This window comes from Dermacentor albipictus, chromosome 2 (assembly GCF_038994185.2).
Source record: "Dermacentor albipictus isolate Rhodes 1998 colony chromosome 2, USDA_Dalb.pri_finalv2, whole genome shotgun sequence".
Classification (NCBI taxonomy): Eukaryota; Metazoa; Arthropoda; class Arachnida; order Ixodida; family Ixodidae; genus Dermacentor; species Dermacentor albipictus.
This window is the reverse complement of record NC_091822.1, coordinates 72,258,097-72,284,938: the sequence shown is the minus strand read 5'-3', so window position 1 is coordinate 72,284,938 and position 26,842 is coordinate 72,258,097. Positions and strand designations below refer to the sequence as shown.

At 47.9% G+C, this 26,842-nt stretch overlaps 1 protein-coding gene across 2 annotated transcripts in view; it reads right to left on the bottom strand.

Annotated features, from left to right (window-relative positions):
* Window positions 1-14,810, bottom strand: part of LOC135908198 (monocarboxylate transporter 14-like) — an 88,216-nt gene extending 73,406 nt beyond the window's left edge. Inside the window, exons 1-2 of one of the 2 annotated variants that reach the window (XM_065439951.1) lie at window positions 14,329-14,810; window positions 12,181-12,284 (exon numbers count right to left, since the gene is read on the bottom strand). In XM_065439951.1, coding sequence (XP_065296023.1) covers window positions 12,181-12,191 — 11 coding nt within the window. In that variant the 5' untranslated portion in view covers window positions 12,192-12,284; window positions 14,329-14,810. The remainder of the gene's footprint in view (window positions 1-12,180; window positions 12,285-14,328) is intronic. The other variant, XM_065439952.1, reaches the window with a different exon arrangement.
* Window positions 14,811-26,842: the final 12,032 nt, after the last annotated feature.

Sequence of the window (26,842 nt, the reverse complement as noted above, 5' to 3'; positions counted from 1 at the left end):
GCCTCTGGCTATGTCTTGCCTGCGGCACCGCACGATACATGGTGTCAGAAGTGGGATGAACGCCGACGTCCAGTCTTGGTGAGCCGACGATTATACTACAAGACCAGCCCCATGGACGTCCTGAACCCACCAGGCCCGCTGAGCTGGGCTGGTGAAATTGCAGGCATTCAAGCAAAGGTTGGAATTTTTTCTCGCCGCGTCAGAACAGCCAACCGGCAAGCCTCGAACGGAATCATGCAAGACAGCACTTCTGCTGAGCGTTGCAGGCGAGGAAGCCATCGGGATCTTCAACGCGTTCAGCTTTGGCGAATACGTGAGCACAAATGACTACGCCACTGTCATTCCGAAGTTCGATGCATATTGTGTGGCTCAGCAGAACGAAGTGCATGAGCGCTACGTTATCCGTACGCGAGTCCGGGCCCCTGGTGAGCTTTTCGAACCTTTTTTGCGATACTTAAAGAACCAGACACGAGCACGCAACTTTGGCTCCCAAATGGACGCAATGATTAGGGACCAAATTGTTTATGGAACTAACGAAGAGAAACTTAGGGAAACGTTGCTGCGGGACACTACGCTGAATTTACTGAAGGCTGAGCAGGTTGCTAAAGCAGCTGAAGCGACGGCAGCGCAACAAAAATTTGGGCACGGGACGAAAGCCGCGTTGACGCGATGCGTAAGAAATACCCAAGTAAACAAAGTGAGTTGCCCAGGCATTACAAGTGTCCTAAGTGCGCACGTATGCATCCGCCACGAAGGTGTCCTGCATTCGGGAAAACATGTCGCAAATGTCAACGCCCCAACCATTTTGCTATCTGCTGCAGACGATTTGCCGATATTGGCGAACTTAAGGGCGGTGAAAATAACTTTGACATTCTGGACTTGTCAAGCTGCGCAGCAAACCAACACGACTGGACAGTTGTGGGCCAAATCAAGAACGTACCACTTGAATTCAAGGTCGACACAGGAGCGCAAGCAAATCTACTACCTTTCGGGTGCTACCGTAAAATTCGCCCGAAGCTGCCCCTGAAACCAAGCAGCGCGGTGTTACGTTCGTATGGCGGAGGGGTTATCAAGCACGATGGCGTCATTCGTACAGAACTAGCACTAGGTGATCGTTGCGCCGTCCTCGATTTCTTCGTGGTGTCCAAGGGGCATCAGGCCATCCTGGGCTTATAGGCTAGCGAAAATCTTGGACTTGTGTCACGCATACACACAGTATCTCGAAACACTTCCGAGGAAGTCGCAAGGAACATTCGCCACTTATTCACAGGAACCGGGTGCGTTGAGTCTATCGAATGGTTCTACGTGACGACGCCACGCCAATCGTCCAAGCAGCCCGACGAGTGCCACTGGCTCTACAGGAACTCTTGCGAGAAGAACTGAGACGCATGGAGCGCGCAGGCATCATAACCAAAGTCGCCGAGCCCACAGACTGGGTAGGCCCATTGGTCATTCTCAGAAAGACGGGAAAATTCGAGTACGTATCGACCTCAGGAGGATTAACCAATGCATCAAGAGAGAACATTGCACAATGCCGCGAAGAGAAGACATAGAGGCAGAGGTAGCGGGCGCTACAGTTTTCGCCCGCCTAGACGCGAACTCTGGTTTTCACCAAATTCCGTTGGACAACGAAACCTCACGAATTTGCACCTTTGCAACGCCATTCGGGCGCTACAGATTTCTGCACTTACTGTTTGGTATAGCATCGGCGCCTGAGGTATTTCAGAAAACGCTAAATGAAATTGTTGAAGGCCTTCCTGGGGTCAGAGTATACGTTGATGTTGTGCTGGTGTGGGGCTCGTCGAGGCAGGAACATGACAGGCGCCTGCACTCGGTACTGCAAGCAGCAGAACGCGGTGGTCTGACATTTAATCCGAACAAGTGTTCCATTGGTGTCGAATCGAATTTCTTGGTGACGTCATTGACCAGGAAGGCATCAAACCAAGCCCGTCACTGACAAAATGATTGATTCAAATTCAACCGCCGACCAACAAGCTCGCAGTACAGAGGATGCTAGGAACCGTAAAATATTTCAGCAAGTTTATGCCGTCACTGACCCAAAGGAAGACGCTCCTCAGAGATCTTATAAAGCAGAATACTGCGTTTGACTGGACGCCTAATCACGCTGAAGGCAGCTTTGCGAAAATTTAAGTAGAGTGCCTTTACTAGCAGTGTTCGATCGAACAAAAGCAACAAAGGTGTCATTTGATGCATCGCAAAACGGAATCGGCGCAGCGCTATTGCAGTGCCACCAGGATACATGGAAGCCAGTGGCGTATGCCTCGCGGGCACTTACAGAGTGCGAACGTTACTCGCAAATTGAAAAGGAGGCCCTGGCGGTGGCATATGGATGCGAGAAGTTTAATCATTTACCCGCCGTGGTTGCTCAGTGGCTATGGTGTTGGGCTGCTGAGCACGAGGTCGCGGGATCGAATCCCGGCCATGGCGGCCGCATTTCGATGGGGGCGAAATGCGAAAACACCCGTGTACTTAGATTTAGGTGCACGTTAAAGATCCCCAGGTGGTCGAAATTTCCGAAGTCCTCCACTACGGCGTGCCTCATAATCAGAAAGTGGTTTTGGCACGTAAAACCCCATATTTTAATTTAAGTTTAATCATTTCGTCTACGGTCGGCCATTTATTCTAGAAACTGATCACCATCTCTTGATCGCCATCTCGCAGAAGGCCATTCATTGGTGACATGCCCCCGAGGTTGCAGCGCTTTTTCCTGCGCCTTCTTCGTTATGACGTAAAACTTCAGTTCACACCAGGGAAAGAACTACTTCTCGCTCACATGCTGTCACGTGCAACAACCGGACCCATCACGGAAAACGACGTCATCAACGACGACGCTGAAGTGCACGCAGTAATTGTTGTTTCTTCACTTGTCACCGATAACACCTGGAAGAGGTTGGCTACGGAAACTAGTCGGGATGAAGAGTTAAAGTTGTTGTGGACTTGGCGGCAGGAAAACCGCTCCAAGGCCATTGGAAACCTCTTGAAGGAGAGCGTTCTCACGTGAATGGAGTCCTCTTAAAAGGGTGCAAAGTTGCAATTCCGGCTACGATGAGGATACAAACTTTGGAGCGCATTGATCAAGGTCATCTGGGCATCAATAAATGCAAATCACGGGCCAGGCATCACGTCTTCTGGCCAGGAATCAACCGTGATATATATAGAAGCTTTTGCACAGGCGTGTTCTGCATTCAAAACGTACGCGTACAGACACCCCCAGAGCCGTTAAAGTTACGCCCAGCACCTGATAAACCTTGGCATAGTGTCGGCATCGACATTTTTGAGGATGGTGGATGGTCATACCTGTGCGTCTACGAAGCATTATCAAACTTTCCTGAAGTAGAGCTGCTAAAAGATACTACCGCGAAGACGGTCATTGAAGCAACAAGTGCAATTTTTGCTAGACATCGCATACCAGTTGAAGTTTGTTCGGATAATGGCCCACAATTTTCGAGCGACGCTTTTGCTGCATTTGCCCGAAGGTACGACTTCAGCCCACGGTACCCCCAAAGCAACGGTCTGGCGGAAAAAGGCGTGCAAGAAGTTAAGGGGATTTTAAAGAAAAGCACTCATATGAATAGCGATTTTTGGCTTGGTCTTCTTGCCTACAGATCTACTACAATGGAATCCGGACCATTAGCTGGCGAAGTACTTCAAGGAAGACGACTACGGGCAACGTTGCCCGACGTCCGGCCCTGCCCAGGTCGCAGCGTACAGAAGCATAGTCAGACCGACCGTTGCAGCCGTCGACTACCTCCACTCAACCCTCCAATACATGGTACGCATCAAAGAAGGGGAGTGGGCCATCAAAGGTCAAGTCGTTCAAGCTGCGACATATCCCCAGTTGTATAACATAATCACTGAAGACGGCACATTCCTGCGGCGCAATCGGCGACATCTGCTGCCTACAAGAGAAGCTTTTCGACAAAGAGGCCTTTGCGACTGCGAGGAAGATCTCCGCCAAGGGGTGATGGAAGACCTTCACCATGCAGCAGCAACAATGCCGCCGAGTCACCGGCCACAACTGGCCACGCTCCCGACTCGTACAACGCTCCTGCATGCTTGCAGCAGAACCAAGAACCTGTGTTCAGAAGGTCAACCCGAGAACGAAGGCCCCCACAGAGGCTTACTTATAATCGAAGCTTTGTGCAAGTTCCCTAAATCGCGGTCTCAGCGTTCGTTTCTACTAATGTTCATGCCTGTTTTTTTTTTCCTCCTTTGAAAGAAAAGGGGATGTATCGTATCTAGCGCAGCGCTGGCTTCGAATCTACGGCACGTGTGACGTGACCGATATCGGTATTGCCCATGACACATGGTGGTGAGGGAACACACCCTCTCCCACTTAGAGCATATATACACGGTTGTTAAATAAACGGGGAGGCTTTCCGCTCCCCTTGCTTGGAGCCTCTGGTCATGTCTTGCCTGCGGCACCGCACGATACAAGCGCCGAGCACGACACCGCTAGCGTCCGTATGGATCTCAGTTGGTGTGGAGGGATCGAAGTGTCGCAGTACAGCAGGAGAGGTGAGAACGCGTCGCAGTTCTTGGAATGCGTCGTCGCACGCTGGGGACCAGGCTGATAGGTCAGAACTGCCGGTGAGAAGCTGCGTCAAGGGCGCGATGATAGAGGCAAAGTTACGGATGGGGCGCCGGAAGTATGAGCACAAGCCGATCTAACTGCGAAGCTCTTGCATGGTGGTTGGTTTAGGGAACTCGGTTACGGCGCTAAGTTTCGTGGGGTCCAGGAGGATACCGTCTTTGGAAACTACATGACAAAGAATAGTAAGCGTGCGAGTGCCGAAGTAGCATTTCTTCAAAATTAGTTGCAGTCCTGCAGTGGAGAGGCACGCAAGGACTAGCTCGAGGCGGCTGAGGTGCGACGCAAAGTCGGTGGAAAATACTACAATGCCATCCAAATAACAGAGGCACGTTTCCCACTTCAGCCCTCGAAGAATGCTATCCATCATTCGCTCAAAAGTGGCAGGCGCGTTGAATTCGGTGAATTCATATAGCCCATCAGGAGTTACAAAGGCTGCCTTTTGGCGATCGGCCTCTGTCATTGGCACTTGCCAATACCCGGAGCGTAGATCCAGCGAGGAAAGGAATTCCGGTCCCTGCAGACTGTCCAAGGCATCGTCGATGTGCAGCAGAGGATAGACATTTTTGCGCATTATTCGGTTAAGGCGGCGATAGTCGACGCAGAACCGAATGGAGCCGTCTTTTTATTTTTAAAAAGGACAACTGGAGATGCCCAGGGACTGTTAGAGGGCTGGATGATGCCATGCTCCAGCATGTCGTCAACGTGCTGGTCGATGACGCGGCGTTCAGCGGCCGACACACTATACGGACGCTGGCGCAATGGTGTTTGTTGGCCGGTGTCGATAGGGTGAACGACTGCGGACGCCCAGCCCAAGGATGGTTGGCCAATGTCAAATGAGGCACGAAAACGCTGGAGGAGCTTGATGATTTCGGTGTGCTGCGCAAGTGTGAGTTCTGCGTCGACGACACGAGTGAATACATCTACAGGGGCATCGGTCGCCGCGGGAGGAGTTACGGCACAAATCGGAAGTGATGCCGTATCACCAAACATGGGGGCCGGGATAACGTTATCAAAAGATTCAGTGGTACCCAGGCACTCGCCGCAGAGTAGGGAAGATGGGCAGGCGAACGGGTTGCAGACGTAAAAGGCAGCAGAACGTTCGCAAAAAGTGACGACAGCAAACGGAAGTAGAAAGTTCCGGCGGCGCGCCCAAGGGGCCGACGGCGTAAACAGAACAGATGAGTTCGCAGCAGAGTTACATAACACAGGAACCAGAGCGGTGGAGAAAGGTGCGATATCGATGCCAGAGGCGGCAACAACTTTAGGAGAATAATTGTCGTCAGGGTCAAAACACGGCACTGATAACGTAATTTCGCAACGAGTGCAGTCGATAAGAGCTTGATTGACAGAAAGGAAATTCCAACCAAGAATAACGTCGTGCGAGGAACGAGGTAGGACGACAAATTCGATAACATGCACAACGCTTTGAATGAGAACACGGGCTGTGCACGACGCTGATGGCTGAATTCGATGCGAGGTTCCCGTACGCAGAGAAAGAGAGGTAAGGGGAATGGTCACTTTGTTCAAATTGCGGCAGAGCTTCTCACTAATAATAGAAACGGGGGCACCGGTGTCGATAAGTGCGTGTACGGTGACGCCGTCTACTGACAGTTCAATTTCGTTCGCCGGCGCAGAATGAGGCCTTGAAATGTTCGACGCAAAAGCAGTTCGTGCCTCTGGAACTGCGACTGTTAGTTTTCCTCTCGGGCTGGGCTGGGTCGGCGAACCATCGGGGAAATGGATTGGTGACGTGGGGAAGGCGACCGGCATGAATCGAAGGGGAAGTGACTGTAAGAGGAGTCCGGGGGAAGGTTAGACTGGTCCTGACGCGGAAGTCGACCGGCCTGTAGCTTGAGGCACCCCCACCGTCAGGTAAACGGGGGCTGCCACGGAGGCAGAATCGTGCTACGTGGCCCGCAAAATGGCAGGAATAACATATTGGTGGGAATCATGTGTTCGCGACGGGTTGACGACAGGGGCTTCAGCAGCCGAGTAAGGAACTACTATCGGACGCGAAGGTGGCAGCGGTACATGGAGGGTGCCGGTTGCCCGGTAGGAATCAGGAGCCGGAGGAGCGTAAGGCCGGGCAACTTCAGCGTACGTTGGCGGTCCAGCTGCAGGCTGCGGAGAAGGGGCAGATGGCAGCGCCACGGCAGCTTGCGTCTGAATGGCGTGACGAAGCGAAGGAGCCAGGGTTGTCGATGGCTCAGGTGTGCTACTCGCCAGAGAGTGTTCGCGTGCGTGCGACTTCCTGGCGGATGAACTGCTTTATCTCCGGCATTAAAGCAGAGATGTCGGCAGCTTTGTGACCGAAGTCCAACGGGGATAGATCCGCAGTGTCCTGCTGAGCAGCACGTGCTGATGCACGTTGCTTGCGCAGCTCGTCGTACTGCTGGCAAAGCTGTATGAGCTCGGCAATCGTCCGGGGACTCTTCGCGACGAGCATCTGTAAGGCATGCTCATAGATGCCTTTCATGACGTGTTTGATCTTGTCAGTTTCGTCCATAGATGAGTTGACACGCTTGCAGAGCGAGAGGACGTCTTCAATATAACTGGTGACGGTCTCGTCCTGGCGTTGAGCTCGACCACACAGGCGCTGCTCAGCGCGAAGCCGGCTAACTGCGGGACGGCCGAAGACCTCAGCCAAAGTCGTCGTGAAAGCCGACCAGGTGGTAAAATCGATTTCATGATTGCGGAGCCATAGGTTGGCCACGTCAGTCAAGTAAAATATGACATTTGTGAGCTTTATTAAAGTTTCGCATCCATCCATCCATTTGTGAGCTTGGCGCGGTCGTCCCACTTATTAGAGGTGCTTACACGGTCATATTCGGCGAGCCAGTCTTCCACGTCGTGGTCGTCTGTGCCGCTAAATATAGCCGGACCACGCTGGTGGATAACGCAAGAGCAGACGATGGCCGCGAGCACGGGAGCAGCAGCCTGGGACGCTCGCGGTTCATCCATTGCAACAGCTGGTGGTAGCGTCCTACTGCGGAGTTCCAGGATGTTGAAGAGAAACCGAGCAGCTCCACCAAATGCAACGGGGTGTTCGCCTAGCAGCGCTAACTCTAGGTTGCAGCGGTCGGCTTAAAACAGGTGTATATATATATATATATATATATATATATATATATATATATATATATATATATATATATATATATATATATATATATATAAAATGGCAGTTCGGCCGTGGTAGGGAAGACACCAGACCGGGTACCCGGTCGTTCTTACATACATCAAACCGAGAGGAACAGTTGTGACAGTGATTGATTTTCGGCGCCTTGGTAGATTTACAGCGGCCTTTGGCAGCTATGCAGGGCAAGAGGAAGGCGGAGTCACATGTATCTAGAGCAAGGAGGTGTGTGAGGAAAAAAAAAAGAAGGAAAAAGGAAGAGAGAGGGAAAACGGAAAGAAAAAGAAAAAAGCACTCAGGAGGAGGGAGACGTAAGATGGAGAGGGAGGGGGGCGGGAAGTAGCGGCAGCTAGGTTCCCGTGCACCCGAGGCAAGGAGGGAGAAAGCGGTCGCTCCGCAGCTCCAGTGCGTGGGCTGCCGTTGTAGCGGGAGCGGGTGGCGGGGGGCACAATAGAGAAGGGGCCCAGAAGGAAGACAGAAGAGCGGCAACTTGTAGAAAGAAACACAGTGTCACAGTACAAATATACAAGGCACGGCCCATTCCGGCAGCTTTGTGGTCCAGCTACGGTGCGAAAAAAAGAAAAAAATAGTTCCAAAAAAGAATATATGCATGGGATTCGCAAAGCAAGTGCGCCCATGGGCTTAGATTTAGGGAGTCGAGTTAAATAGCCTCCTTGTGGTCCAATTTTTGAACGTTTAACAGACAACTGACATCAAGTCAGCCCGTGCGTATTTCAGGAAGGGCAATAGGTCACTCCGAATGACCACTTCAGTGGCAGGGTCCAGGGAACTGAATTTATTGGTTTTCCACTCGCCCCCTTGAGGCGCATGCGGAGGGGTGAGCAAACAGTGAATAGCCAGCGTCTCAATTTTAGAGTACCTAGAATGTATTCGCGTTTCCCACGCGCTTTCACGGCATATCCCGGAGGCACGTCATCCGCCCCGGACTCTCATTAATTCCTTTAGTGTACGTTCCAAATTTATGGATGAAAAAAGATTCTCTCTGCTCGCGTGCACGGGTGTGTTGGAAACCAGATTGCAAGAGCACAACGCTCACGCGTTCAAAGGAGTGATCTGGCAGCCGAACGTGCCTGGAGAAGCGCAAATTGGGGAGACTTTTCACATGCGCGCGGTGATTGTTAAACCGCAGGCGAAAAGGGGTCTCTGTTTGGCCAATATATTCCTGCTTACACACCTCGCATCGAATTTTGTACACGACGTTACTGGAATCACAGTCAAGATTTTCGGTAATTTTGATCGGTAATTGATGATCAGACAATTGTCATTAAGCCAGCGTACAAGGGTGGTGCAGTGGTGGTACTTGACCGGAATGTTTACATAGCCGAAGGATTCCGTCAACTGGGAAACTCTAAATTTTACAGAGAACTCCCAAGCAATCCTACCGAGAAATTTGAAAGCGAAATAAAGGACGCCCTAACCACTCTGCGCAAGGCAGGGCAGATAACCGATAAGACGCTCAAAGCATTGATACCAAGAAACTCTGGCCCCGGCCATTTCTACCTACTACCCAAAATCCACAAAATAAACAATCCCGGTTGGCCTATCGTTTCCAGTAATGGAACAGTGACTGAGAAAATATCCAGCTTTATTGACAGTCTCATTAAGGACATCCCATCTTCATTTCCCTCGTACATTAAAGACACAAATCATTTCCTTCGGGAGGTATCAAACCTGACGGTACCGGCGGGGGGTTACTTGGTCACTATGGATGTCGCATCTTTGTACACCAACATACCTCACGCCGAGGGCATAGCATCCGCAGTTTCAGCTTACGCTGACTCCAGCCAATCTAGGCAATTAGATAAAGACACAGTTGAGACTCTTTTAAATCTAGTACTGAAATATAATCACTTTGAGTTCGAGGACAAGCATTATTTGCAAATCAGTGGAACCGCCATGGGTACGAAGATGGCGCCAAATTATGCAAATATCTTTATGGCATCTTTAGAAATACCGTTCCTCGCAAACTCGGCCATAAAACCAATATTTTATAAGCGATTCCTGGATGACATTTTCTTTGTGTGGGCCGACAATGAACAAAGTCTCTTAAACTTCATTTCCAATTTCAATTCTCTGCACCCGTCAATCTGCTTTACGCACAACTTCTCCCAAAATAGTATTCACTTCCTCGACGTCACTCTGTCACTGAGTGGCGGTCGCATTTCCACGTCCCTATACAAAAAGCCGACAGATCGTCAGCAATATCTGCATTTTTATAGTAGCCACCCCCATCACTGCAAAACAGGCATTCCCTACTCCCAGGCCCACAGATACAGAAGAGTCTGTTCCGAATCTGCGCAATTTGAGCGACACGCGGAGGAACTGAAATCTGCTCTCATACGCCAAAAATATCCACCGAAAATAGTAGACGATGCCATTGAACGCGCCCGCAGCTTAGATCGAGCACAGATAATGGGAGAAAAGGTTAGCAATACTAATACACAATCAGATCCAAACTTGGTCCTCACATACACCGCCGGTGCTCCGCGGGTCAATGCCATTCTCACCCGCCATTTTAATATCATGAAACAGAGCATCCGACTCGCTACTATCTTCAAGCAGCCGCCTCGGGTTGTGTATAGAAGAAACAAAAATTTAAGGGATTTGTTAGTCAGGGCGAGGACACAGAAGTCAAACACGCCCAAGGGCTGTCGACCGTGTGGGAAACCTCGTTGCAAGGTATGCCGTCACATGACAACAGCAGACACGGCTGAAGCATCGAACTCGCCCTTCGTATATAAAATTACCGAAAATCTTGACTGTGATTCCAGTAACGTCGTGTACAAAATTCGATGCGAGGTGTGTAAGCAGGAATATATTGGCCAAACAGAGACCCCTTTTCGCCTGCGGTTTAACAATCACCGCGCGCATGTGAAAAGTCTCCCCAATTTACGCTTCTCCAGGCACGTTCGGCTGCCAGATCACTCCTTTGAACGCGTGAGCGTTGTGCTCTTGCAATCTGGTTTCCAACACACCCGTGCACGCGAGCAGAGAGAATCTTTTTTCATCCATAAATTTGGAACGTACACTAAAGGAATTAATGAGAGTCCGGGGCGGATGACGTGCCTCCGGGATATGCCGTGAAAGCGCGTGGGAAACGCGAATACATTCTATGTACTCTAAAATTGAGACGCTGGCTATTCACTGTTTGCTCACCCCTCCGCATGCGCCTCAAGGGGGCGAGTGGAAAACCAATAAATTCAGTTCCCTGGACCCTGCCACTGAAGTGGTCATTCGGAGTGACCTATTGCCCTTCCTGAAATACGCACGTGCTGACTTGATGTCAGTTGTCTGCTAAACGTTCAAAAATTGGACCACAAGGAGGCTATTTAACTCGACTCCCTAAATCTAAGCCCATGGGCGCACTTGCTTTGCGAATCCCATGCATATATTCTTTTTTGGAACTATATTTTTCTTTTTTTCGCACCGTAGCTGGACCACAAAGCTGCCGGAACGGGCCGTGCCTTGTATATTTGTACTGTGACACTGTGTTTCTTTCTACAAGTTGCCGCTCTTCTGTCTTCCTTCTGGGCCCCTTCTCTATTGTGCCCCCCGCCACCCGCTCCCGCTACAACGGCAGCCCACGCACTGGAGCTGCGGAGCGACCGCTTTCTCCCTCCTTGCCTCGGGTGCACGGGAACCTAGCTGCCGCTACTTCCCGCCCCCCTCCCTCTCCGTCTTACGTCTCCCTCCTCCTGAGTGCTTTTTTCTTTTTCTTTCCGTTTTCCCTCTCTCTTCCTTTTTCCTTCTTTTTTTTTCCTCACACACCTCCTTGCTCTAGATACATGTGACTCCGCCTTCCTCTTGCCCTGCATAGCTGCCAAAGGCCGCTGTAAATCTGCCAAGGCGCCGAAAATCAATCACTGTCACAACTGTTCCTCTCGGTTTGATGTATGTAAGAACGACCGGGTACCCGGTCTGGTGTCTTCCCTACCACGGCCGAACTGCCATTTTTTTTGTAAACCCTGACGAAGATCGGTCCACCGATCGAAACTGTCGAAATTAAATACTTGTTCTGTTTACCTTGTAGCACCACTCAAGTTCTATATATATATATATATATATATATATATTGCATTTCATTTGCGAATTGGCCCGCATGTCATGCTTTGAAGCACTTCTTGCTGGGAATTATAAAAGATCCTGTAACTTATCAACACATGGGTTACATCGGCCTGCCATTTACCATGGTTAAGAAACTTAGATGGGCAAGTTTGTTGCTGGCTTAATGATTTATTATAGTGTCTTCGCTCCCTCGCTGCCGAACCTCACTCAATTCCCGCTAGACTTGATATCGGTTGAGTCTACAGTCTCTCAAGGCAACGGCCTAGTTCTTTGTTCGCAAAACAAGTTCAATAAGTTACACATCGCTTGGATGCATAATTTACTTAAAATGAATATTACTCACATATTGCCCATAAGGCGCCCTTTATTTTCGCCTAATCTCCACGAAACGTCTTCGTTAGTTCACCCAGGAAATCGCTGAAACCAAGTTGGAATGTGTTATGACGCCTGAAAAACAGGGAAAGAAAAAACTATGGCTCAGTAACTATTGACAACGCTGCTAATTGGACTGGGAACGTAACAATGTTGTTGCACATCGCCCTTACCACGACTTCGCCTCCCTTTTCCACAAAAACTCAACCTGTAGTAACCTACCACTGCCAGGACACTGAGAAGCCTAGCTGATAGCGGCCATATTATAGGCTCTAACACTTGAATAAGAAATTTATAACAAAGGTCGCGTTTCATCCAACCGCATCCCACTTCGCACATATAGTTTTCGTAGCGTAGCACCAATTTTCGCTTAGTTTTGTCTTGGCGATTTTATAGCTCTGCCAGGGCAGCGGGCCCAGTTCTTCCCGGCTCGTTAGACACGCTTGCATACATGCTTACATGCGTAATTTATTGCGAAAGACCCAATTACACATCTATATTGAACCTCCGCTGAATGTCACCCATTAGCTTATCTTTACAACCACCAAATATAGCGAAGCGGCCTCCTTTAGTTCAGGGAGGACACTAGACAAAACTAATGTATCACGCATAGAAATGAAAAAAAAAGAGGAGTGTTCAATAGTTACTCGTACCGATTCTAAATAAGTCAGAAGCGTTAAAATTGTGCGACACATTGCACTTAAACTGCTCGCTATCAATTAAATTAACAAATTTTGCGTGCCAAATTCACGGTCTGATTATGAGGCATGCCGTAGTGGGGGACTACGAAAATTTGTACCTCCTGGGGTTCTTTAGCGGGTACCTAATTTTATGTACACACGTGTTTTAGCATTTCGGCCCCATCGAGATGCGGCCGCCGTGGCCGAGATTCGATCCAGCGACATCATTCGTAGCAGCCCAGCACTATAGCCGCTAAGCAACCATGGCGGGTGCTGGCTATCCCTTGAAATTACAAATATCTTAAACACAGAGTTCTCTTGATACATTGCGAAACCCAGCTAATAGTAGCAGTGCGACATTTTCGAACACTTGCTTTCAATTTTTTTAACCTTGTATTTCAACAACACGCATCTACCATCACACATAAACTTTGCGTATTCTTCCCCTTACGCTTGCAAAATTGGATCTCAGTTGTTCTAATTATGCCAGCGCAGCCGAGTAAGTTTTACACCTTTTGTAAAACCGACGTAACGCTATGGACCACTTGCACACATATTCTACTAGAAAATGCGGAATTAAACCACCCATACGCAAAAACATTGCCTACACTTTGGCCATACCGTGCCCCTAATTTTTCCCCCAAATAAACAAGATGCCTTGTTTAGCCCACCGAGAATGCTGGGGAGACAAACTACCCATCTTGTATGATGCCCGAACTTTCCAGACTGAAATATTAAAAGTGAGAACCAAGAACACGAGATCGGCCCATGCAAGAGGGCGCGTTTCTAGCAGGAGGTTCGCCCTCGTGCGTAGCGTTCGCTGCCAGCTTTTCCCGGTAAATATTGCCGTTACATAAGCTGTAGTTGCCGGAAAGCTTGAGGAGCAGTCAGGTATCTGTGAATGTTATTGCGTTCCACTCTTAAAGGAGAAGCTTAAGCGTCCTCCAGATATTTTGACAGGGAATTTAGCCGTGTCTCGTGCTTTGTCTTAAGACTCTGGGAAACATTTCGATTAGCGGCAGTATGACACCCTGGAACGCTTCAATGAGTAACTTGCTACAAAGGCTGTAATGAACCTATCCAGAATCAACATATCTCGCTGGTCACTCAGAACATTGCTTCGTACTTCGAAAAAATATATACACCGTGCCCCCCATATTTTACCGAAAACTAAATGCCATGTATAATTGTGATATGCACAGGGGTTCCTGGACCCAGGGCTCAACACACAGTGAGAAAGGCATGGAGAACTGACATTGTCTATATCCCTTTTATAGCAAGGTGCGCAGAACATTTACATGTACACAAAACTCAGAATACATGTAGGTCTTAGACAAATCTAGAGCACGCTTCGTGGGTCTATCCTAGTCGTCCATGTATACGCGCCAAAGTTTGCTGTCGCGAAGCTTCCGATCTCAGCCGACGGCCGACTAACTCACGCGCAGTCCCACGGCAGTGACCTCAGGGTACTCCGAAAGTCCGCAGCCGTGTCGTCTAGTGGTGCTGCCACGCCCCGGCATCGGGAAAGAGAGCGAAGAAGACGCTCACCGCTCAGGGCTCGAGGAGCGGGGCAAGCCCGTTGGCGGTTAGCTCTGTTGGCTCTTGCCAGCTTAACAAGACCGGAAGCACTGCTCGAAGCCACGCGAACTGCAGTACGGTTCGGTTTCGGCGGCGGCTCTCAGCGGGACATTAGGCACGGCAACCAGTGCGGACCATTAGCAGTGGGAGTCGTTCCCTGGCCCCCAGAAGCCTCGGACGGTTGTCCTAGCGGACTGTTAGCCACTCATACTTGCGGTGCCCGGCTGTGCGATCGAGACGGACCAGTAGCCGACTCAATCATTTCTGGAGCTGGTCCCGCCAAGTAGTCGCCGTCACGTGACCGTTCTGCCCAGCTGTCCAATCCCAAACCACAGCGCTCTGCTCGCTTTGGTTTGGTTTAGTTTGGTGCCTGTACTTATAGCACAGCCCACTACGGGGGATTGGCTATGTATCGGGCGGCAGTGGGTCGAAAAAGAATAAATACCTAAATAAGATTTTTTTTACTGAAAATTAGATATCAAATGAATTCTAATCGTTAATAATAATTTTCATGCTTTTGTTTCCTAAACTTAAAAGGTTATATTTTTGGTTTCTTGTTGTGGAAAATAAAACCGTAAAATCAGCATGGAAGTCTTCTTGTTTCCATTACAAAATTATATATGGCATCACATACGTCCATATTAGTGTCCTAGTGCCGACACCCCCAGAGACAGAATGATACGAAACGTACTAGCTAATCCAAGTTGGCGGAAGGGACCTTCTCGAAGTCGTTTTCTATGCGCGTTGAACCTACGACACTTTAACAAGAAATTATCCATAGTTTCGGTTTCATTGCAGTAAAAAACATTCAGGGGAAGGTGCCAAACCAGACCTATGGAAATAGAAATCAAGCCGTGGTATTTGGCAACGCATACGCGTAAATTAAATTGAAAATTTTCTTGTTGCACACCATCCGCTGTGCCAAGGAAATTTAAGGTGCTGAAAATCGGCGTTATCTAATACACATGATTTGGCATTTTCTTCTTGAACGGGAAATTTTTTAAATCTTGCAGAAGTGACGCATGCCGAAGGTTTTAGGATCCTCAGTACCGGGCCTTTAAGGGATGCCGCTGCTAGTGCGTCTGCTGACTCGTTTAAAGTGAGCCCCACGTGTCCTGGCACGCATACCAGGAGGATGAGGCGTAAATGTTGGGGAATTAATGAATGAATTTCTTGGAGAATGATACTTGAGTTGGGCACAGATAAAGCGGAGCAAACAGAAAAGGAGTCAGTTAAGATGACGGCTGAAGAAATAAATATGGGAAGTTTTCGTAGAGCTAGGATGATCGCCAATAACTCTGCTTGAAATATTGGCGTAAAGTCGGGTAGTCGAAGAGAGAAAGACCAATTTATAGAGTAGAAAAATGCCCACTCCAGCCTTCTCTTCACTGACTGAAGCATCTGTGGCTATTACTGAATTTATTTGGAGGTTTTCAAGGTGGTCATTTAATAAACCTTTTAGGTATCGAATATGTAGGAGCTTAGCGTTATTGCGAAATATATCGCCAAATTCAACACTTACGTTCGAAGCAGGTAAATTTTGAAAAGCCACATCACGTAGTGATATTTGTAATGGCTTTAATAGCTTCTGCACAAAAACTACCTGGGGGCAATGCAGTCTGGACCAGTGATACTCAAAGAATTCGGTTGGTTCTCGAATGAAAATATAGTAGGAGCGTCTCTGGGGAGAAGCATAGATGTTTTGAAAGGTTTCGACGGTCAGTATACGAAATCGAGTTTGAAGAGAAGGCAGATGTGTTTCATGATATAAAATATTATTGGCTACAAATTTTGGAAGGCCGAGACACAGACGTAGCGATTCGCGTTCTAAAAGAACCAGAGGACGTAACTTATACGTAGGACCTCCTAAATATAACACGCATCCAAACCCTAGAATGGGGCGGACACACATACAATAAATCATCAGCAAGGTCGCCCTGCGCATTCCAAAACGACTGCTGCAGACTCTTCTTAATAAACCAACAGGGCGTGCTCCTTTAGATGCGATGTATTCCATGTGCGTCTGCCAATTAAGCTTTTCGGTCTCCTGGCCATACGACAGTGTTATTCGGATAGGAAAAGTTAAGGGAAAGGCAATGATCGCAGTTTTGTTGACATTTAATGACATTTGTATTCTTTTAGTCAAATTTCAATCTGATTCAATTACGACTGCGAAGTTTTATATAGGCTATGTATATCATTCGATACCGCGAAGAACGCGATATTATCAGCGTATACGTATACCTGTACGACATGATGTGTCGGGATGTGATTTCGTAAAATATTGAATAATACTGTAGAAAGTACAGCACCTTGAGGAACACCCCTTGTCTTGAACGCCCCCGTTGAGGAAATGGAGTTCGGCAGAATTAGTCTGAATTGAATTCCAACACTAAGAGCGCGAGAATAAGGGTGAACGAGAACGGCCAGAGCGCGAAAAAGTCACGACAGCATTCAATCAAGCGATTAAAGATTAGCAGCGGTTAGGTGCATAAAGACAACCTACCTACCTAAAAATTGTGTAGCTAGTGCACAGCGAAACAGTGAGCAAACTGCTAGCAGTTTTGCGTAGCAAGCCGACGACAGTAGTAGTACCTAGGAGTTTAGCTGCACGTTCATAGGTGAACGGGAAGTGTTAGCTATGGGCGATGCCTTAGTAGTAACAAGGACCGTTGATGGCCCTATAGTGACAGAGATGAGGTGCTGAGCCAACAGAGCACTATAGGTACAGCTACGAGCCACCGAATGTGTGCGTCGCAGGTCTTGTCAGGAACGTTGTTAAAGAAGTTCACAGGTTACCGCTGACCCAACGGATGCAAGCACCCATGGGGAGTCCGGGCTGCGTGCCGAAGCTTAGTGCAGGCTACAAGATGCACTATAGAACCGTCCGCAGGAGGGCGAGTTACGTGACTCAAAACAAAACAGCTATATTTTTCAGGGTCGGTGAACGTGTCCGCCAGTCTAGGTAGCCAAAAGAGCCGATTTAAAAAATCATTCCGTCTCTACGAGTGATACAGCGACCGAGACCGACGAGATGTGTGCCTATGCACAGCGTGAGCTGGAAAATGGTGTGGACGGCAATTCGCAGGAGTGCGAGTTGCATAGCTCGAGTAAAGACTGCTGCATTGCTCAAGAGTCAGTCCGCCAGTCGAAGCAAAGACAGAGATGATATAGGGACAAATCACTCAGACTCTGCTGATAACACGGTGATCCGGGCCCGCGAGAAGTGTAAGGGCCAGCACGAGGCGCGAGAGGATGGCATGAAAGTGATTTCGAGGAAAAGCGTGTGTGTAGAATGAAGCGTTTCAAGAATTGGCTTGCCGTTATGAATGCAGTGCAGCCAAACACGGTGACAGATGCGAAAGGGCATGGAGCAAAGAAAGTAAGGGCAGGGTAAACGTCACTCGCAAGTAAACGTCACTTGCGACGTTTTCCTATCAAGCGCGTCCGAGCCACCGGATAAAAAGACATAAAGAAGCATGTTTTGCGTGAAGGCGAACAAAGGGCACGGTACAGTTATTTTCTCCGTAGTTCCGTAGTTCTTTTGCGAGAGCAGCATGCAGTGTGGAGGAGCGCATGCTGACTGAACGAGAAAGGGTGGTAAAGAGACGCGACGTGGTTAGACGGGCTCATGATGGAAGCCTGTCGCCAGGACGCGAAGTGGCAAGAGATTGCAACGTCTTGAAAGAGCTGATATAATGTGAAGCCCTTTGTTGTTCCTGGATGCACAGGAGCGCTTTCATACCACGATCCCCTCGCCTAAGGCTGAAAAATAGCTTTTGTGAGAATATCGGAGCTACCGACAGAAAGACGTGTTCCGAAGAAACAAAAGTTTTGTTTTGTTGATTTATTTTTGAGCTTTTGAGAAATTTCGAAATTTTAGGCTAGAGTGTCTTTCAATCATTCAGTTATGAGGTTTGCTAATGCTTTCATTTTAGAAACCCTGAGATTTGAAAGATGCGTTTGCAGGGAAGCTTTTGCTTCGCGAAGTGATCGTTATTTATTATTTAGGCTGTCTTAATTTGTCAGTGACCTCAAAGACCAAGGTCATTTTGTTAAATGCCTACAGTAACGCGCGCGCGTATTAGTGAACCTTTTTTAAATGTGTTTTAGAATGTTTTTCTCAGGTAAAGCGCGCTCGTTTTCAGTGAGGGCTTAATTTGCACTAAAAGTTAGGCGTTATTAGTTCCTTTAGAGCGTGTCCTGTGCCGACGGAAGGAAACAGAACGTGAATAGATCGCTCGTGTTTTTTAATTGCTGCAGCGTTCTGAGTTTTCGATTCAGCCTACGTGGGAGTAGGTAACAGCGTACGCGTTTCTTTTGAGGTTCATGTGAGGACCACTCGGCCAATGAGAAGTCCCATGGAGTTGTAAATCACAACCTGCTTGCTGTCTTCGAGTGAGCATCCTTTGTCGACACCGTAGGCAACCACAGTCGCGTTAAAGGTCACGAACAAGTAGTCAGACATGGCAGAGTAGAATACAGCCACGTAGAAAGGCCAGGTTCGCATGCCCGCCATTGCAATTGTGAACGAACTGGTGGATGCTAACTGGCGGTTAGTGATAGGAGGTGCCTTTAGTTCATTTTCTGAATTCTGCCGTTGCTTAGCTCTGCTCAAAAGATTGTGCGCATCCGGATTATATGCTTTATCTTCTCGACTTCTTGTAAACGCACAGAAAAGAATTCGGGTTGGGCTTGGCGACTTAATCAGCATTGTGAATGGCATTATATTCAACAGTAGGCCTCCCGTTATAAGAAGGCAGCCTTCAACTCCATATATGTTCGCCAGGGGCCATAGTAGTGGTGTGCCGGCCATTCCGGAAGTAGCTCTTGCAATCCACATTATTGCGAATGCAGTACCGCTGTATTTCTCGAAGTACAGAAGGATGTACAAGCTGAAACCCAGTAGTGCTGTGCCAATTCCAGCTCCTGCAAGAAGAAAGAAATCGAGAAGTTGTGCCCGTGCCCACCAAGAAAGCATATATAGGAATGGGAATAATTAACCAGCTAAAGCGTGAGGTAGATCAGTTATCAAGAATGTAAAAATGCTATTGCAAGTACACAAAAACGCGACCGCATATGAGTCTTTCCGGTGTCGTACAGACGGGACTTAATACTTAGGTTAGGAGGTATTCTGGAAGAGTTCACCTTGTGTAGATGTCCCTTTAGTCTGCTACAGAACTTCCTATTTTCTGTGGCAGCTGGTTGCTGTGGACGCGCAACCCAGCCCAGCCAATCAGAGCTTCAAAAGCAGATGAAATCGACATGACCACTAGGTGGACTCTTGCAGAATACATCCCCTGAAGAAACGCCATGTTCAGAAAAATAAATGAATCTCAACCTAAGTCCACGCGAAAGAAAACAAAGTTGATCTACTATATGATGTAGGTATCTATGTGCTGTCTGATCTAAGACGATTTAATGTTGCATAATTGCGCGATATTTTTTTGCATCATTTGCGTTGTTTTCTGCGTTTTATTTGCTGAACCTGACGTTTTCTTTCAGATCCACGACTTCTCTTATCCATATCAAGATTTTCATTCGCCTAATTCTTCGTTTTTCTTTTTTACTTGATTTTTACGCGCATGTACTACGTCGACGTTGTCGTCTTTCGCGTCAACATTGGTTGGCATGCCTTTTTTTTTTCCAGACAGCAAAGCAAGGCAAGGGAATATGTAAACGACCAGTAACGCTATGACTGACGCGCACTGTTCATAGCTGGAATCAAAGGGTACGAGCAAAATCTATAGCTTATTATACGGCAATGATGTAAATTGTTGCTTTCATAGTTTATTATTTACTTTTTTCTATAATACGAGAGCCTCGATCATCTTGATGTCATCAATATGGCCAGTTTCGCTGTCTTTCAAGGATTACCAAGTTTACAAGAAGCGTGGTCTCTTCAGCATGCTATATTCCGTGATGATAAGCTATGTTATTTAGGTAGTACGTGAATTATAGGTGACATGTAGGTGCAAAAGAAGGATAAGCATATTTCGTTACACAAAATTTTAGTCTAGCAGAGTTTATTGCTAATAAACAGGTTAGTCAGCGTTACTGCTATCATTGCCGCTGCATTTCGACGGTACGTTGGCGCTTCGCTGTGATATTACAGTATTTGCTGCAGCACAGAAAAGGTGATAGTCTATAGTTGGGTGGGGACCCCATTGCTACGTTGACGCGTGAAGTGAGAGATAGATATACATACATTATAAGTATATTTGTGAACGTTCACTTATATATCGTATGTTTCACGCAACTTTAATCAAACATTCAATATATAGTAGTGCAACTTCGCTGAAAGAGACCAACGGTTCACTACATTGTCCTCAGTTGTCTTGAGATATTGAGAATGTTCTTTTTTTGAAGTCAAATCGCGTAAACAATTAGTTACGTGAAATTTTCCATTGTATAAAATATCTATTTTAAGGCATTAGTTTCCGTTAAACTGTTGTTGAGCGTAAATAAAGACTTTCCCGTGCCTTTATTGCGCCATCAGTCTTTTCCGGCTCTGAAAGAAGCCAGCTAAATATAGAGACAGTGACATCGCTTTGCCCCTGGGTGTATCAATAACAGCACGTTAATCGTCTTTCTACGCTGTTTGAAGACTGTCCGCATCTTCGCAGCAAAGCCCGAAATTCGCCACATTCTAAAACGATAAGTAATGCGTTGGTGCCTCCCATGAACGGCAACACATTCGTCGGCTTTCGATCGCTGCCAGCGAGGTGCAGAAGACTGTACCGGTGCTTTTTCCACGGCGGACAGGCTTTCTTGGAAGAGCTCGCTTTATTAAAGAAATAAACGAGGGAGAATAAAACGCCACGGAGAAACTTTATTGCCGACTTATGCCTTCAAAATAAATGTTTTCAATTTTACGTAATAAATTTATATAATTATGCCTAACTAGTCGCACTTCAAAAAGAGTAACTCAAGACGACTGCCAACAATAAAGCGTTCGTCTTATTCACCTAAAGTCTACGACACTGTTTTATCTCATTGGTTTTGTTCCTCGGAACAAGCGGTATGATAATACCATATTCAGAATTCAGGGAGACAATAGAACTCGGTCTCCCTCTCTCCTCATCTTCATATGTAAACTATTTACCACAGTGTTCGCTGGATCTTTGTTGATGGAGAGTGTAAAATGCGCTTAGTCATACCATGGAGCACACCGAACGTGACAGACATCCAAACAATGTCCGGAGTGAAGGCAGAAGCGACAAGACCTAGTGAAGCAAGGAGACCTCCCACTAGTGTGATGTGATAGACAGACACCTTATCTTGTAACTGGCTAACAACGATGCCTGCAAAGAAACAAAATCACAATGTCAGTGTGCCAGAACTTCCTGCATGAGGTCAAGAACACTCAAAAAACAAAAAAAACATTGCTATCTTTGATTATGGCACTCGCATTTTCTCCATAACCTGGCCTTGAAAGGAGTTACGTTCACGCCAATATAGCAACAAATGATACCTTGGTGTGTTAGCGACCCAGCACGCTCGAAACCGCATTTTAGAACCAGCACTGTGCTGACAGCGGCAACTCTCCTTGAAAGTCGACGAACGTTAATTGAAAGCATTGGCAAAGTCGGGCAACAATTAAGCCAAAGCAATACGCGCGCTAGGGACAACACTTAAACGAACCGTCAACAGCGTGGTGTGCGCTCAATGTGCGGCGGTCGGAATCGTGCACCTTTGTTTCCATTGCTTGCTTACATTACTGCGAGAATTTGAATCGATAAAAAGACATGAAACGGGAGAACCAAGGTTTATTGTTAAGAGGAAGCTTTAACTCGGGCCAAACTCCAGCGCGGCCTATTGAAATACATGTGGATTGCAGAAAATATTTTCTGAAAAAACCCCTACACCCATTTTAATAAAATTTGTTGCATTTGCATGAGAAAGTTAAATTTTAGCGACTCTAGGAAGCGTAATTTCCATTTAGAGCCTGAATTTCATAAAATATTTTCTTTTAATTCGAAAGCTTGGAAAAAATAGGAATAGGATAGAAGTTTAGAAATTAAGCGCTCTGCATCAAGAACAGATATCGCAGTTCTGTAAACGGTATCCATTAGATCGTTCAAGGCGGACAAATTCTGCATGTCAATTGGTATTGTTATGCTCGTGACAGCATCTTAAGAGAATTTCTTACGTTGTGTACAAGGGTACTGAAAAAGTTGTATTTACATATTACAAACTTTTTTTTTTCAGATTCATGCCTAACATATGCATTTTGTCAGCCACTTTTTATTTACTAGCAGCAGCAATTCACAGAATTCCAATATCATTTTTCATTTGTGAGTTGCAGAGTTGTAATCTTGATAGTTTGGTTTTCTGAAAATTTTCGATATTGCCCATTTTAATAAAAATTGGTGACCTAAATAAAAAAATTGGACGACGCTTAAGCTTCCCCTTCAAGAGTGGAACACGACAGCGTTCCCGTCGACCCGCCAAGAGGTCTAAGACAACGCGCTACGGCGCAGCGATCACTTACGAGGCGCCCCGAATCGGGCTTTGCACCCACCAATCACGCGGTGAGCGTCGAGCAATGCAGCGTTCGGCGCGGCAACGAAACGTGTGCCTGAGCAAGCGGAACGAACCAACGAACTCGGTGTCTAGGAGGGGGAAACGATCTACGCCAGCCAAACGTCGTGATCGGCACGGGCAGAGAGATAGATTGATAGTGATCTAAAGAAAGGAAGGACGCTTGATTCTGCAACCCGCGAGGGAGCACGGCGAAGCGTCGTCAGGGGAGAGGGAGTCCGGGCCGCGACATGCCTCGCACCGGTCCCCGAACCGCCCCAATGCGCGCGGGGCGCGCCACCTGTCGGGGCAGCGCCGTACATTGGGAGGAGGGGGTCTTCTGTGTTTGCCGCAAAATGGCTCTGCGTGTGCGGAAAGCGCAGAAGAAATGTAGCGGAAACGCACTTCACTACACGTTTAACTGCGACTTGTGTAATTTACATGCTCATAATTACCGATATACACAGCAGTATAGCTTTATACGGCACGTTTGTAAGGCAACACCGCATCCATAAGAAGCGTTTTTGTCCCACTTTGAACGATCGAACTCATCGCTGAGTGGTAGCGTCTCGGCCTCACACTCTGGAGACCCTGGTTCGATTCCCACGCAGCCCATCTTGCAAGTTGTTTTTATTTATGAATTGCTTTCCGCGATTTTTCGCGACACGAGTTCCTTAACGCTGTCGCGTTAAAGTTCGCAAGAAGCAGTAACGACATTTTTAGTTTTTTCTATAAATGCAACAGACCTCCTCATGTTTGGTGCATTAGTTGCCGACGAAAATGAATTGCCCTTTTACATGTATTTCAATAGGAGCATCCGAGCCAGAGATTCCTCTTAATGAGCCCCTAACCAGGCCGCATAGGAAATTTTGGTTATACGCTAGAAGTCATTACGTGTTTTCTAGGGATCGTTCTTAAATATATCTGCCGCAAAATGTTTTCAAATTGGCTCATTAATAGCCGAGATTGAAATATTTCCGTGCCGTGAACCCATGATTTCAGGAGGCGAGCTTCACCGCAAACTTAGACGCTCTATAATCTTCCCCCCTCCAGCTTCCGCAATCAAAATTCCTTCCCTGCGTTCTCCCATACCTGAGCTCGAGGATCGCGTTGCGAATGCGTCACGGGCCCCGCTTTCATTTTTTTTCTGCTCGCTTCGCACTTCCGCTGACGGCTTCGTGCGTGAGCGGTTGTGATAGTCTCGTTTCGAACAGCGCACGCATTTGCTCGCTGTGCACGAGGGCACCTGACTAGCGGTGTAAGTCAGTGCTACACGAATACTGAGGCAGACTCAAGCGGATCACAGAACATGATCGCGAGCAGGAGTACGGTAGAAAATGACATAGTTTAGGTGCCTGCGCGCGCGACTGCACGAATTTGGAGCAACCAGGCGAAACGGAAGTACATCTCTCTTGATGCGGCGCGAAGTGCAAAAAAAATGCAGACATTCGGGCTGTGGGCTGTATTATTTCTCTAAATTTTACGTCGTCTGTTCAAGCAACGTACTTTACAAATAACCGATGTTGTCTTGAATAATTCTCGAAGTCACGTGTCACCATGAGCGATGCCACAGTGCGAACACGTGTACGTAGGCACACTAGTACGTGGACGTTATCCTCCGGCTTGGAGCGCGGCATCCACGAGAAAAAGGGAAAACGGCGTTCGGTTTGAAATTTCAGGTCTTTTCGCGGCGCGTAGCGACGTAATACTTCACCGAAACTATTGTTATCGCGCATTGTACGCTGTGCGCTGGTCAGCTCAAGATGGCCAGACTTGCTGCTAAGACCCCATTTCAAGAACAGTTCATCTGAAAGGACGAGATGTAGCCATTTACCAAGGGGGCCGGAACAACGATATTCCAATATTCCGATGAGGCGACCTCTCTCAGTATGGTAGCGCCGGTTTCTCCCGAGGTGGTATTACACAAAACAGCGCGAGGAACGTAAAACAGCGATGCACGTAGTACACACAAATGCAAGCGGTCACGGCGGTCATGGAGTGGTAGTCACCTGGGTCGTTATTCTGTAAATGTCCATCCTGTGGGCTGTCCATATTGAGCTTAAGTGCTGATTGGCTGGGCAAGGGTACGAGCGAGCACGAGGCAGGCGCCCCCCTGCCAGCTTCCTTCTCGCACTGTTTCAGCCAATCAGCAGCGGACAAAATGGACTAGCTCCACTATAGTTTGACAATTACACATCACCCCCTGCACCTGATGTAATGTTCCGTTCCATACATAGCAGTCAACATTGCGGATGCTATGCAAAAAGTTCGCTCAAAAAAAGTTATGATTCCACGCGTTCCGTCTCTGCTTCGCTACGCGCTAACAGCGTTCGGTCGCGCGAGCATGCACGTGGGGCGTTTAGCGCTCGGTTACAAATAAAACAAACGAAAAGAAACAACAAAAATAAGAATGATCTCAAACAACGCATTAAAAGCCGTATAGCACAGCGTGTTTGTTTCTAAGGATTGAAACTTGTTTCATTCAGTAATTAGCCTTTATAAAAGAAAGAAAAACGGGTGGGGTCCATTGCGGTGAAAAAATATTGAACTATATCCAAATGCGAATGCAGCCCCTGCAAGTCTCTCCAGCCTCAACAGCGTTGACAGCTTTGTATGGAACGGAGCGCGTATTTACCATTACTAGTAGGTACAGTGGGGCGTGGCACTTTCGGAGACGCTGGAGGTTTTCGCGCGTGCGCGAGTAAAGTCGAGAGCACATGTGGGCTTGCCGACGGGCGCCGAGTGCCTACCGCGCCTCGCGAGGAAGGGTAGTTTACATCCAGAAAGACGCGCGAAAGCGCGCGCTCACTCGGCTCACTCAAAGACGCCTTGGCAAATGCCGTTTCGTACTTGTTTATTAACAGCGTTTCAAAAGGCTTCGATATCTATAAACGCAATTGGTATATTTTTATAGCTGTTAGATCAGCACAAAAAGGAAAGCAGGAGCACTTTTTTTTGCATTATATAAATCTGCTTCACTGAGAATTGATTGTTCGGCGCCTTAGCTGCGTAGCCAGGCGCGCCGATGCGAGTCAACTCAAGCTCGCGATAACAGATAGGAGCTGTTCCCCGGGATCACGCCGTGTTTCGGCGCGTACGAGCTATGCGGCACCGTGTGGGCACGCGTGGGCGCGTGGACACAAGCTTGCGCGCGTACGTAAGCGTACGTGTGGTCTGGGCTTAAGAGCGCGCGCGAGAGAGGAAATGTGGGCACTTTTGCTGCTTGTATATATATGACTCTGCCTAGGCACTACGGAGGAGTTACTTAGCACGTGTTGTATGCGTTTGTCCCTAGGCGTGCCGGCAGAAGTCGCAGGCCGCTGTGGTGCTGAACTTAGCGTAGAAAGTTGGCGGCTGGACATAATTATATTTATTCAAGCGTGTTTTTTACTAATTGAAACAAGGTGTCATTATTTCGCGTTATTGCAGGAGCCTCCAGGGCACCAAAGCGGCCACGGGGATGCCAAGGCTAGAACCCGTACTGGTCCGTGGGTTGGGGCTCGCCGAGTACTCCGTGTGCCAGGGGGTGTTCACAAACAAAATGGTCTGTCCGCGATAGCGGACAGCCGATTGCGAACAGGGGTGTATAAAGTCGATGTTCGTTATCGCGGACAGACAATTTTTTTATACAAACACCCTCTGGCACGCTTCGGCCTCCGCAGTCCCATCACACGGGCCCCCCTGCATCCAGCTTTGATCCGCCCGCTATCCTTTGGGTGCCCTGGAGATCCTGCGTGGCCTGCTTTAATATAACCTCTGGTGCTCTCCTGATGCATCCATTTGCCGTTACAAAAACCTAATCTATCGTGGCGATGACAAAAGCGACCCGCGACTTATGCAACACCAACCAGT